The following is a 14,326-nucleotide window of genomic DNA, read 5'->3' on the forward strand; positions in this document are numbered from 1 at the left end:
AGCAACAGCTACCCTAGATAAACGTGTTTCCCGAACTTCTTGGCGAGTACAATGGCACGTGCCACGTCTTCACTCGTGTGATTCGCCAGATATGACCTCATAACAAAGGTGGCGGAATAGGAAGTTTCAGCGGAACAGGAAGTTGTAAGATTACCTCCAGACGCATACTTCATGCACAGTCGAGACACTTCTCGCGCAACTTTTTCGGACCGCACATTTCGCATTGCTGGACCAAGGCAGGTCGAAGAGGGGGGAACAACAAGGACAACGGTAACACAAAATGCATTGCGTGTTGGCCCACGGCGACGTTTTCTAAATAAACTCGGTACTCGTTTTGCGCTGAATCGGCTGTTGGCCGAAACTCGTGTTCGATAGGCGAGGGTGAGAGACTCAACTGAACGCCGAGGCAGCACTCGTGCAACGCTCTTCAGTTTCGAAAGAAAGTGTGTTACAGGAAGTGGCCACATAACGAGTTCCGAGCTTAAAGGAAGTGGACCGTCTCTTCGGCTCACCGTCTTTCCAGATCTGGACGATGAAGGGGTCCTGTGCGTTCTGCAGGAGGGACACCACATTTTCGTTCAGGGGGTCCATGTTCTTCATCAGCCACTGGTTTGCCAGGTAGTCCACCTGCAGCGTACGACCATCTTGCATCGAGTCTAATGCCTCCGCAACATGCATTATCGTCCTCTCGATACAGTTGCCTCGAAAAGCCATGAGCCACACGATACTTATGATTACAAAACTATGATTTGCACCACATTTGCGGGATGCACTGCTACAAATCGCACCACATTTACGGAATGCGAAACTACAGCTTGCACAATGCTTACAAACAATTGACAGAAATCTGTCTGGGTCAGGGTGTAAGATAGACAGGTGGGGAAACGGCCCATAGAAGCCTACGGCAGCGCCGTGACCGAATTGTGTACTCGTCTGCTTGCGGGTACCCCCGATTTGCGACAGATGGCGCTGCGGCGAGAGGAAAAAAATTGAAATCGGATTCGCATGGAACTCTATGGGAGAGTGCGCAAAATAAACCGAGAGCACGACAGTCCTCTATTGAAAATCCACGAGAAACCTTCTCCGTCAGTTTAACCGATCGCCAGCGTTCGCCCACCCGGAGTGAAAGTTCGCGGTGCTCCACATGGATGGCGCCACAGAAAAAGAGAAAACCGAGGGGGACACAATCCGGTCGCTCATTTGGCTCTCGTTTCCCCACCTGTCTATCTTACACCCTGGTCTGGGTGGAGAAACAATAACTAAAAAACTGAAAACCAAGCCCTAGATCTTGGGGACCCCAAAATTTAGAGCATGGCTGGTAGCCCTTTAATTAACACCTACAAAATATAAATACACGAATAGCAGGATACTTGCAGGGTACAAAACTACCTACAAGTACAACACATTGTGGCACAAGGTGCACTGTGCGACACAGTCAATGCTAGCACGACACCTCTGCCTTTTGCTCAGAGTATTGTTGAACAGAGAATTTTACCGCCTCACCTACTTTGGCACCGAAGACGAGCACGTTTCACTAGACTAATGGTCCCGACAACAGCCTTTTAACGGAGAGGAAGGAACAGAAATACCTGCAATCGTTTATCCCTCCCAGTTGTGTCTCCCTCGGTACAGTCATGCAAATTAAAGCCCTTTGATGCGCGTTTGTCTTACGAGTTGCTTCCAAATGGCGGCACAGCACTTGGTCGTTGCACGCGTCTTGCGCTACAATAGTTGTCGTTATTCGTAAGAAACAAGAATTGAGAATTTCGTTAACTATTCTCCCAGTTCTTCATCCCAACCACCCTCCTGGCATGGACGAGCGATTAGCACCCACCTTGCCGGCATAGTGTAGGATGGAGAAGTCTGCGGTGCCCCTGAAGTCGGTCTTGATGAACTTGGGGTGCTGGTTGTGGGAGGTGACCAGCTTCTCCGTGAAGGTCTTGTCCGTCGCCTTGGGGAACATGCACTCCTCGTCTAGCAGGGCCAGGATGCCCATGGGCTTCTCGATCAGGTCGATGGTGGGCTGCAGGTCGAGGCCGAAGTCGATGAACTTCCACTCTATGCCCTCCCGGCGGTACTCCTCCTGCTCCAGCACAAACATGGTGTTGTTGAAGAGCTGCTGCAGCTTCTCGTTGGTGTAGTTGATGCACAGCTGCTCAAACGAGTTGAGCTCGAAGATCTCGAAGCCCGCAATGTCCAGGATGCCGATGAACGAGGCACCCTGCCGCTTGGTCCGGTCCAGGGACCGGTTGATGCGGTTCACCAGCCAGCGGAACATGCGCTCGTAGCACGCCTTTGAGATCGCCTCCACCGCAAACTCCACCTGGGCGTGGGGCAAGAAAAATAGCGATCGGTCCAAAAAGCACGTCGACAAGACTCCCAAACATTCACGTATTTCGGCGACCTCACCTCAAGGGGATTTCCTCTTCGTCTCAACGTCCTGCCGAGTTCCACTACTGGTCAGAACTTATTACCGAGGTTCCTCCCAATTTTAACGCAGAATGTGTTTTATGGGTCGTTTTGTATGAGGAAATTGTCACGAATGAACGTCATAACGAGCGTCATAAACAAGTGACACGCTGGAAACGTTACATACGTCAAGGTTATGCATGAAGTTCGAACCCCGGCGGGACTCAAAACTGGTTCGGTACAGAGCCGTCTGTATTGGGAGAGCTTGGTGTTCTCTTGATCATGCCGACAGTCTAGCAACCATGACCAGAGACCTGGCAACCAATTGTTTCCCCGCCAGATTGTGTTACTAATTCATAACCCACTCTGGATTAGCCACCCTGTGTCAGCAGTTATGCGTCATCGCACCGAAAGGGTCTCTCGTTAATGCAAGTGCCTTTGGCACCTTCCACACAATCAATGGCTCGTGCTTCCTTATCTGCAACCATCTCCAAAAATATTACATCTTTCATTCCTTTCTTTGTGTAGAAAATTTTTCTATATTCCCACCGCTGCCACGATTGAACATTGCAGAAAGTGTTTGCTATGCAAGAACTGCGAACTCACGTTCTACACTGCCCGACTTCTTTCGCCAGCATGCTTTTGTTTGAAAACAAACCTAAAAAAAGCTTATTTGTAAGTTTTGATCTTGGAGATCAATAAAAAGTGAACGATCTTTGATAGATGTGGTCAGTTACAGGCGTAGCAGAATACCGATGAAGGAGAATGTCTTCATACGGCTACTGGTAACCGTGAATTTAAGTGGGCTCGCTCAGAGTATAGAGTGGCGAAACGAAAACGAATTTCCATCTTGTGTTATCGCAAGGTCGGCTTGTTCCAGCTACACTTTGCGGACACCCATCCGCCAAACTCTCAGTTAAAATGGCCCTGTGTAGGTGCGGTGACAGTCCGACACTATAGCCACTGAGCTACAGCATCTGAATGCAGAAGTATCGGAGAGTCTGGCAGGCCTTGGGTGGAAATAAAATAGATATAAAAATAATAAAAAATAAAGTATTATAAAGTAGATAAAACTAAATAAAGAACAATAGATATAATAAAACAAAATAAATACAATGAAATAAATAAAATATTAAAAATAAAATAAATAAAAATAAATGAAAATAAAAAAAAATGCTAAAAATTAAAAAAAACACAGGGTTTCTTATGTTATCCCTAAGACGACTTGAAGGCAAAAGCCCAAGTGCTGATGAATTAAAGACAGACACAGGATTTACGGATGTGGCAGTACACATTATTTACAGATGTGGCAATACCCCTCCGCCCGTGTCGGAGGGGTACCGTGACGGACTATGAACAAAAGGTCGCTGGTTCCGACGCCAGCCGAGGGAAAAGAGCGAACAGTATTTTCGGAGGAATGTAGTGCCTCTACCGATTCTGGCACAAGTAACGCCACCTCGTGGTCCAATGGGGAGCCGTGGGTTTTGGTACCTTTCGTGTTGCCGGTTTTCATACCTTTCGTGTCGCTGTCGCGTTCGTCGACGTGTTTTCGCTCAAGGACTTTGAAGGTCGACTGATGAGATGAGACATATAAAGCTTTCGCCTTAATAATAGACAATAAAAAAGACTGAAAAACCTAACACAAACCAGGCACGGAGTTTGCGGGACATGGGTGCTCTGCCTGCATCATTGGGCCTGCAAGCGCAAGGCGTCGGTCGCTCTCTAAAGCTAACCTCCGGACAAGACTTGAGGTGCCTTTCCCAAAGACGAAACGGGCGCGACATACCTGCTCCTTGGTCTGGGCCTTGGTGACGTGGTCCCGGCCCACCTTGAGCCGGGGCCGAAGGAAGGCCTTGGTCATCTCGGTCACGTTCAGCCCCAACAGGTGGCTGACCTTCTGCGCCACGGTGTTGTCCGGCAGCGTTGCCTGGTCGGAGTTGCGCTCCTGGCGGAACTCCATGTTGCCAAACAGCAGCGTTGCCGACACCACCCGGAAGATGCCTGCAATGCCGGGGGCCCGAGGTCGGCTCGCATCCAACGAGTCGTTTTAAGCGAAACGCTTCTCACGATAGAGACTTTTCCGTGGAGAAGAGCAAGCAGTCGATTGTAGAGGTGAGGGGATTTACAGACTGGCTAGCACCCGAAGGAAAAAAGCAAACTACAAATGTGAGACCCTCGAAGGAAGAGATAGATCTTCCAGGCACCCGAACATCAGCCACTGACCTCCGTGACATTCTTGAAGCGTCACTTCGTGCAGCCCGTTTTGTCGCAGAATTGAAGCCATGCGCCTATCCTTTTGGCATTACCGATGCAGCCTAACATATTGAAGAGCCGAGAAATCTGTCTAAGGCACGGACCAAAATGTCTCACTCAAGACAAAGTCTGGTACTAGCAACCTGATGGTCCAGAGGCTTTGTTACGGCGGGACCACTCACAGTTGAGGTCCTCCTGGTTGAGGCCCATGATGGACATGGACTTGACCGTGTTGCGGAACTCCTGGGCATCGTCCACTCCGGGCACCGGGACGTGGCCGTGCGTCAGAAACGTGTAGTTCTTCACGTCCTCCAGCAAGTACTCCTCTGTCAAGACGAAAAAAAAAAAATGAATCCTTTGGTCCCACGGTTAGACTTGGCGGATGCAGAACGCGTGGCGTATTTCGAGCAGCGCTGGCCTTTTCGTTACGAGCGGGGACGTCGTGAACCTGCCGAGGTTCAAGTTCTACCAAGTTCAACTTTCTCGAACTCTTCTACCAAGATTGACTAACGAAAACATTAAAGGTACCTACTTTTGCCTTTATATTGCTTAAACACTGGTAATCATTTTATAAAATATAAACTAAACTACTCAAGCTTTTCCGCATGCATACCCCTCTCCCCCGTTTCCGCTTCCCACCATTTTTGGAGGGCAAAGTCCAGCATGAACAACGTATTCACCACCCATCTTCGAGCGCATTTCATCTTTTTCAACGATTCTTTGTCGGTATCGGTAGCATGCGGCATAAAAGGCAACGAAGACCAATACAACGGCACAGAGCCAATGTCTTCCAATGGGCGGCAGCACATTGGGCTGCCCTTTGTTCTAAATTTGCGGAAAACTCACCAGACTGTGCTCGTTACTGGGAAAAAAATCCATCTAGAGTGGAAACTGAACTGGTGAATAATTGATTACAGACCAATTCAGGTTTTCTGCCGGACAATAAAATATTAATCCTAAATACATTGCGTGAAAAAAAACAATAAAAACATTTCCCGTTTTGAGGCATTTATTCTCTGAAAGAACAAAGGCTCCCCCAAGCATTCCCCAGTAAGTCGAGGCTGGAGCCAGTAAGCTGATGTTGCAAGATTCTTGCGATGAAAAACAATCTGCCAGGCTACTCTTTCCTACACCTTCGAATGACATCTCCCAGGTGTCGAAATGCGACACCTGCTTGAAGGCACCTACGCTAAAAGCACTAAAGAAGACATATTTCTCATCCTTATCAGATTTTCCTCTTTACTGGTTTCAGCTCCCTGCCACTGACGCACACTGATGCGATAAATAGAAAGGTGAAACAAAGGCCGTCCGTTATCTCCGTTTCTCTCGAGCAGTCGTTTTGCTCGGATGTAAGGGATCGACATGTTTGGGACCAGGGGCTTGGTTACCAGCCATTTTTAGCAACTTTCACTAACAATTTACTACCTGCGAACGATTTATGAAAACCTTCATTCCAGCACGAGAACCACCAAAAATGAGCAGTCCCGCGCTAACCCACAGTACAGCAACAGCGACAGATGCGACGCGTCACGGCAAGTCGTTGTGTTTTGGCATCGCGTTCACGCACCGTGGGGTTTTGATGACCAAGTTTCAATTGGCATTGTTCTCACCTCGCTGTTCTATCTGCCGCCCGATTAAAAAAGTTCAGTTGTATCCGTCCGTCTACCACCGCCTAGAAGAAGGGCCTGCACACCACGTCGTCGTCGGTAGACCCCCACACAGCCCAGAGCGGCAAACGGGCCAAAACTCCAAGAAAATATGACGCAAAGTGGCAGATGTGGGTGTCTTGGCATCGCCGACGCGTCTAGCCGTTTGTCGCAGGGAGAACCGCGAGGTGCACGCTCGTGAGACCGAAGCCAGCTGAGCCAGCGACTTCGCCGTGACGTACCATGGATTGATGCGGGACTGCTCGTTTCTTCCCAAGAGCGCGTGCCGTCGACGAGCTTGACACTAAAGCGCCCGCTCCGCGCCCAACGAACCTGGGATCGAATTTCACGGAAGGTGAGCGACCTCTTTTGGGGATTTGTCAATCTCGACGACGAACGGCCGACGGCTCACACTTAAGCTCCGCTACGACAATGTCAACGACTACGACGGACGCTATTTCCAGCGGTGGGAAGTCCACGACAGATATCGCCGTGAAAGCACGACGTAGCCTCAGAGAGGAGACAAGCTGCTCGACGAGTCATGTACCCGAATTTACGGTACGGCAAAATATTTGATTATTGTTTGACGTCTTAATACGGTCGGAGCTGACTTCGTTCTCGCTTTGTTTCTCCCCTGCTCGCCTTAGTTAGAGGATTGGCAGGCTCGAGCATTCTCGACCTAAAAAAGCCGAGCAGTTAACAAACCATGACCAAAACAACGAGAAAGGAATCTCACTCTTCTGTTCAGGCGTGGCTCCGTGCAGAAGCTGGTAAAAAATGTGGAAGCAGCGTTCGTCTCTCGCCTGACGGATGGCTCGTGACTTCTCCAGAAGATCTTGTCGGCATTGTCAAGGCAGAACTGTGACCGTCCACAATTTTCCCCTTTCCTCCAATTCCTTCTCAAGATACGAGATCCGTTCCATAACAATTATGTTCTCTTGTACTACACGATAATGTCGGACACAAATTGTACCGGATTGTGGCTTAGTTCACGAAAGTTAACGTATCCTTCCGTCTGCGACCTGCGTTTTTGTTTGGGGGTCGTAACTGCAAAAGCAGGCTGCAATAACTCGAGCAGATTCAATAATAAGCCCAAAACCAAAAATTTTTCAAATTTGTTTTTTGTTTTTGTAAGCTTTTGAATGTACCCGTAAAGCAACAGGGTTGGTAACCAGTTTTAATAAAAAATACCTCCTTTGATTTTGGATTTCATTGATTACACCGAGTGAGAGCTAATCGATGTTGCATTTGAAAAGTTCAGCATCTTGGATTAAACACGTAAGAGACAACAAATGTAATGCATACTTTTACGATTTAATCACGAATGCCATAACATGATCCTGTAACAAAAACCGAAACCTTAGTAGCTCGATTTTGGTTTCTGAATACATATCAGTATAGCAAAGGGATTGCTTAAAATCGTAATTTAAAATTAAAAGTCTGTTATAAAACTTCCAAAGCTTGGTATTCAGCCATCTGATGTGGCAGTACACGCAAAGTAAGGATACAGGTCTCGATGTTGGCACCGGCGATGAACCCAGAGGCATCAAAATTTATCCTAATAAACTTCCCCTGCAAGAAAAAATCTAAAAGTTAAAAGAGCACAAAGAAAAATTTCAAGTTCCTAAGAAAACTATCATGAAAACAACGAAGCACCCAACATACTACTTACACTATTCTAACTGTGCACGCAAGTTGATTTTCATTATTTCATAACCGTACAAAGAATACGTAGCTCCTACTTAAAACAAAAGGCTCAAGTACATAGTAACTTCGAAATGACAAGCTTGTAGATGATAGAAACTACATAGCTTCTACTTGACAGAAGATACCACCAGGTTTCTTTGTGGCAGTAGCACCTACGTCGCAGCTGGAACTATGTATCTTTTGCATTAACAAAAGACGCAATATAATTTCTATGGACTAGCAGTATCCGCAAAACAATTAAATACTAGCTTTGGTGCAGTCGTAGTTCCAACATAACAAGAGCATTACAGAAAACTGCAGTTTCTGCACAATACAAAAGCTTCCCAGTTTCTGCATAACAGCAGAAACTGTAGTTCCTACACAATGGTAGTTTCTGCAACAGAGTAAAAGCCACACACTTTCTGCACAACGATAAAAGCTAGTTCTGACATAACGATAGTTTCTGGAAAAGGGTAGAAAAACCCACAGTTTCTGCACAAAGATAGAAACCGCAGCCCAAAAGCACAACAGTGGCTTTTGCGGCAAGGTTAAAGCCCCGTAGATCCCACGCAACGTTTAAACACTGGATAGCTTCCACGAGCAGCAATCGCGACGAGACTCACAAATCTCGAGGAGTTGTCGTTCTTGACCGTCTTGGCATTCCCAAACGCCTCAAGGATCGGGTTGGCTTGCAACAGCTGCTGCTCTAGCTCCCCCTGGTGATGAGAGGGGGAAACAAGACAGGACTCAAGGGAGAGAGGACTCGGGCGAGAGAGCACTCGAGCGAGAGAGTACTCAAGCGAGAGAGGACTCAAGCGAGAGAGGACTCAAGCGAGAGAGCAACAAACGACTCATTTGGACCAACTGCCACAAAAACAAGGAGACCAACGGCAGACGCGGAACCCAACACAAAAGATGTCGACAGCCTTGTTTCAGACAGAGATGTAACCAAGACAGGACAAAAGGCAAGACCACTTGGCAAGCTGCAATGCTGTAGTCACGAAACTACATTAAACTCCATTTCGCGCTCCGCTTGACCAAGCAGACACTACAAGCCATCCCAGCCAGTCCAGTGCCACGAGCATAACGCGACGCTTTGCGCCCCGAGCGTTACCGTGCCACTCCTGTGGGTCGGGAAGGTCACCCGACACTGGTGTGACACTGGATCAGCTTCTAAGGTCCCTAGTGTCCACTGCAGTGCATTCTAAAGTGAAACAAAGTGTAGAAGTTCATATTTTTAAAAAGAGGGTCTGCCAAAACAGGTTCACAACAATGAGAGAAAAAAAAAAAGAATGAGTCAAAACTTAGTTTTACAAAAAATCGGAACTTTAACGTTTAGATTTCGAAACATACTGTCTCCCTTGTCTTAAACTTACAAAGTGTAGAAACTAAAAAAAAAAAGAAAAAGAAATGGAGTCCGAGATGACGATCACACGCGCGCTGCCAACAGGACCCTCCATCGCACCACGAGGCACCACACCAGACCGACAACACGGTGCACAAGATGCCACGACGACGACGTGCGACGCACACAGCTGGGCACACACAGAGCCACGCACGGTACCTACCGCAAGGCAGTCCTCGTGGGCATAAAAAAAAAAGGTCAGACGGAAACAACATTACGGCCGACGCCAGGGCTGCGAAAGCAACGTTAGTCGCACTCGCGAGGCAAGATTTGGACGTCGGTCGCGTCTTACCACGCGCCATCCTGCGGTTGGTGAAAACATCGGGCTAACTCGTTAACTTGTAACATTGATCTATTTTAAAAGAAAATAAAACTGAAAGAGGGACGCAGGATGCACATTGTGTCCCCCTCGGAGGGGTCATATTTGTCGCCTCGCGGGGATGGAGACACAGAAAGGTGTCGGAATCGGGCGGCGATGAAGGGAATGAAAATTGTACAACTGATGCGACAGGGGCGATAAATGGCGTCCCAATGCCCGCCCCACCCCCGACAAATGCTGGCCCGACGCCGGCCCAACCGGAAGAGCCCCGACTTTGTGCAGCCGAAGCACCGTTGATAATTACGCGCACACGGTGTGGCCGGGACAGCAGAAGACCACCGCCGCCTTGTCCCATTTGAGAACCATTGCACAAGCATGTGCAACATACCACATCAGGTTTTCAATGCACTAGCCTAGTGGCCTGTTCACACAGCGCCTTTTGCTTACGCTACGGTTCATCACAAGAGCTTACGTCAGTTTATTTTGGCAGAACATCCGCGCTTTGTGTGAAGCTCTGCAACCAATTCAAAAAGTGGCCTCGCACGCAATATTCGAGGCACAAATTTTCCAGCGACAGCGACCTATAACGCAACACAAGAAAACGTAAGCAAACGCTTTTGCGTAAACGAGTTTTAACGACTTAAGTCGAGAAAATTGCAAGCGTTTAACGACTCCTTGCTTCCCCTAGTCCGGCTTGGGGAAAACGCGCATCTCAAGAATGAACCGACACCAGTCTACGCCCCCTCCAAAAGGGAAGGAGGAGCGTTTCCCCGTCACCGCCCACCCAGGAACACCGAAGAGAGCCACTCACCATGTTGAACACCGGGGGAGTGTAGGTCTGGTGAGAGACGAGAAACGGAGAGATGCAATTAGAAAAAAGGGGAGGGGGAGGGAGGGGGGAGGGAGAAGTGCATGCGGAGACTGTTAAGGGGAACACACACCCAAAAAAGTACTAAGCCCCATCCTAAAGAGTACACACCACCAAACTATGACACACCGTTCCCAGAGCATCTTGTTGTCTTTCTCTCGTTTCCTTTATACGACCCAAAAAGGAGAGGAAAGTCCAAGACAAAGCCTCAACAAAGCCTCGCGGGCTTGGAAGCAGGAATCAAATGGACACTGAAGACGATGTGACAACTTCCCAGTTTTGTTTTCTTTTTTTTTGCCATCTAAAGAGCTTGACATACTGCTCAATTCTGTCCCAAATACTTGGGCATAAAAACGTAATACGAGACAATCGACGGAAACGGGCAAAATCAAAGCGCCTGCCCACACTCTGAGAGGAGTGAGAATGAGTAAGTGATGCGAGTGATGTAAGAAAGGTGTAAAAGTCGTCAGTGTGCGACAAAGTGATGTTTGACAAAGTGATGTTCGAGAGAGTGATGTTCGAGAGAGTGATGTTTGAGAGAGTGATACACGAGTGATGTAAAGAGATGTGAGAGGGTGATTTGTGTGTGTGAGGATGAGGTGCGAGACAATCTATGTGATACGGTGATGTGAAAAAATCTGAAAAAAATCTGATGTAGGGGTGTTGAGAGGAAGAGAGATCCATAAAAAGAATGTGGGATGTGTAAAAAAAACAGAAAATAATTTAAAAAAAAACTAGTTATGAACGCACGGCCATATTCTTCTCTCCAATACTGCTACAGTGCGAGGTGCAAGTAGCGCAATCACTCGATCAGCTGTTAAATAAAATTGGACCCTAGAAATCGCTTCAGTGTCCCTTCAAGAGCTCCCAGCCTCACGAGGAAAAACGAGCATCCCAAAGTGCAGAGAAAACAGCCACCATCTGTTTGGTCTGAGCCACATGCAGCTAGAGCATGCTCCAAACACCAAGAGGTGGCGCAAACCATTCCCCGACATTCCACTACCGTCACTGCGCTAAGGATGCACCAGGGGAGGCCCCCTTTGCAGAAGGAAAAAAAAGAAAGGATAAAAAGCTTCTCAGCAACTCTAGAGCTGCTGATGAGGGACACCTAGTGTCTCTCCCTAGGGGAATAATTCAGACGAGCTGCCAGCACCATGACCTATGCAAGAAGGAAACAACAAGATGGTAGAAATAGAAAAAAAAAAGCATGGATGCATTTAATATTGAACAAAATCTAGTATCGTTTACCTGCTCCCAGAAAGATGAAAAGGTGCAACCCAAACACCGGTGTTAATTTTAAATTCTCCGAAAGGGCATTATGTGCTGCCCTTTCAAAAAACGGTTGAAGTTAGGAGGCAGCAGCTCCATGGAAAGCAGTTGAAAAGATTCTAATATATATCATTCATAATTTAAGTTCATTGCAGTAGTGATACGTCTGTCAAGGACAGCACCCAGCTTATAAAACTATATAAATTTATATACATTTATAGACTCGTATAAAATTATTACCACATGCGAAGGGAGCCTCTCCAGGAAGGAAGATCACTTTTCGGGTCCCCTTCACCGATCACCGGGGGCTCTGTCAGTAAGAGCTAGTGATTTAAGCACCGGGCGATGCACGACAAGACCTCCGCGACGCGTCGGAAAGATGGCCGAATCGGACATAATTTTGTGTGGTTGGATTTTGTCATACCCGCAGTGATCACCTCTCCTAAAATGTATAAACCTACTCACAAAAGGAAGCAATGAACACCTGCTTTGCACACCGGGAATCTCCGAGGTCATGGTTCAGCCAACTTTCCAACGCGCCAGAAGACCCGTCCAGCGTTTCGTCGTACACATCTTTTGGCACGCCACTGACCAACGAAATGCCGTAACGCTCCATTTCACCCCAGCACGGATACAAAGTCTACTAGCTGCACGGCTTCGACAACAGCTACAGTTGCAAGCAGATTTAAACTGTAAGAGCATTTGATTTAAACCAATGCGCCCATACACATGACTTTCGTCGTACACCCGCTTTAAGGTGAAACAATGCTTTGTAAATGGCTAATCGTAGGTCAGTTCAACTCAGACGAGCTGCCGGACAAGTGCCAGAGAAGTGCCGGTCAAGTGCCGATCGAGTGCTCGATCGAAGGTTGCTCGAGGGTAGGTAAAAGGAGCCAGTCACGCACAATCGCACACAGAGCCCCAAGACCGCAATGCACATTCGGAGAGCCACGTGCAGAGACATGCTGCGAGCTCATGCCGACACCGTTGCAAGACGAGAGAACCGCATTGCACCAACCCGCCACCGACAACCAGACTTACGTGAAGCGCAGGTGCAGACTCCTTGGGTTGGCATGAACGTGCAAATGCGAGTCAGTTAATGGAAAGATCTCGACAACAGCCCCCTCATCCGCGGTGCATCTCTCGAGCTTTCGACCTTCCAGACCGGCCCCAAAGGGTTCAACGCACAATTGTAACAGAGATTGTACAAGTCCCGTTCGTAGCCGCGCCACAAAACACGAGAAGCAAGGCTCTAAATATGATTTTATGTTTTGAGGGTTTATCTTTCTTCCAATTGGGGGCAATTTCGTCTGAAGGAAAAAGGTTTATTTTTTTTTTTTTTTTTTTTTTTTTTTTTTTTCAGATTTCGTGTTTTGGGGTGTCGGCCGAAAAATAAGGTTTTAACGTTTAAGAAAATAGGACACGAACCTATGATTCCCCCAACCCTTACAGAGCATATGTGTGACTCGAATTCTTTGAAAACGTCCCCGTACTGACAAGAGAAGGATATCGGATAAGCTGCGGGGGCCCGAATGAAGCAACAGCAGCAGCAGCCTCGCAGACAGCTCAGAGCAGGTTGTGTCCCCATCGACACAAAATAAAGTTATAGTTGAAGATTTTCTTCCTACGAAGCTTAATAAAACCGCCTCGAGGTAAATCAGATTTACTTGGTTTAAATCAGGTTTCATTGATTTAAATCACATTAATAAGATTTAAATCGTAGCAACTAGAAAATAGCAATTCTTTACTATACGACGTGAAAGACTGATTGACCAATTTTTTCGATCACTGAAAACAATGTGGAAGAAATGATTACCGCGAATTTAGACTTTTCAAGTACCGTTTAATAAGCCCTTCTTATAATTATAAAATTCCGCCAGACAAAATAAGCTTTATATTTTTAGATAGTGAAAAGCTTTCTTAGTTTTTCTTTTGCATTTTCAAATGCTTGCAATGAAACCTAACTTTTCTTTTTTTCATTCTGATTTGCTTGTAATAGACTAACCTAACTGACAAAGGAAATGGAAGGTAAGAAGAAAACTTGCTCTGGTTTGCTCGGCAGTGCACTGCTTTTCGTTCATATTCAGCCTTCCATAAATCTTTTTTGCTCAATGATTCTTCGGTCAAATGCAAAACATATGCACACAGACAGCATCATATGATAGACAAGTGGTAAATAAAAGCTATTTTGTGGATTATTTTTGTAAAAAACGGTTCGAGTTAAATCACCACAGTAAAATCAGTGCAATGTAAATTTCCTCGATTTTCATTCGGAGCAAATATTATGAGTGGCACCATCCCTGGGATGGTACCACCGTCGATGACAAGCGGATGTAAAAACGCAGCAACAGGCAATGTCTGCTCTTGTGTTCTCGTCCGCTTGTCACTGCTCAACTTCGGGATGGGTGCCACCTGAGAGGGGCGGAGAGAAGAAGATGCCTTCCGTCCGCTTCTCTCGCCCTCTTGTAAGC

At 47.1% G+C, this 14,326-nt stretch overlaps 1 protein-coding gene across 2 annotated transcripts in view; it reads right to left on the reverse strand.

The window, feature by feature from the left end:
* Positions 1–14,326, reverse strand: part of LOC115327205 (myosin heavy chain, non-muscle) — a 77,828-nt gene that overhangs the window by 28,774 nt on the left and 34,728 nt on the right. The window contains exons 5-12 of one of the 2 annotated variants that reach the window (XM_029988151.4): positions 10,530–10,556; positions 8,618–8,710; positions 7,817–7,880; positions 7,045–7,143; positions 4,845–4,988; positions 4,196–4,410; positions 1,835–2,323; positions 513–627 (exon numbers count right to left, since the gene is read on the reverse strand). In XM_029988151.4, the coding sequence (XP_029844011.1) occupies positions 513–627; positions 1,835–2,323; positions 4,196–4,410; positions 4,845–4,988; positions 7,045–7,143; positions 7,817–7,880; positions 8,618–8,710; positions 10,530–10,556 (1,246 nt within the window). The remainder of the gene's footprint in view (positions 1–512; positions 628–1,834; positions 2,324–4,195; positions 4,411–4,844; positions 4,989–7,044; positions 7,144–7,816; positions 7,881–8,617; positions 8,711–10,529; positions 10,557–14,326) is intronic. The other variant, XM_029988152.4, reaches the window with a different exon arrangement.

Source organism: Ixodes scapularis, unplaced genomic scaffold, assembly GCF_016920785.2.
Source record: "Ixodes scapularis isolate PalLabHiFi unplaced genomic scaffold, ASM1692078v2 PGA_scaffold6__148_contigs__length_123643588, whole genome shotgun sequence".
NCBI lineage: Eukaryota > Metazoa > Arthropoda > Arachnida > Ixodida > Ixodidae > Ixodes > Ixodes scapularis.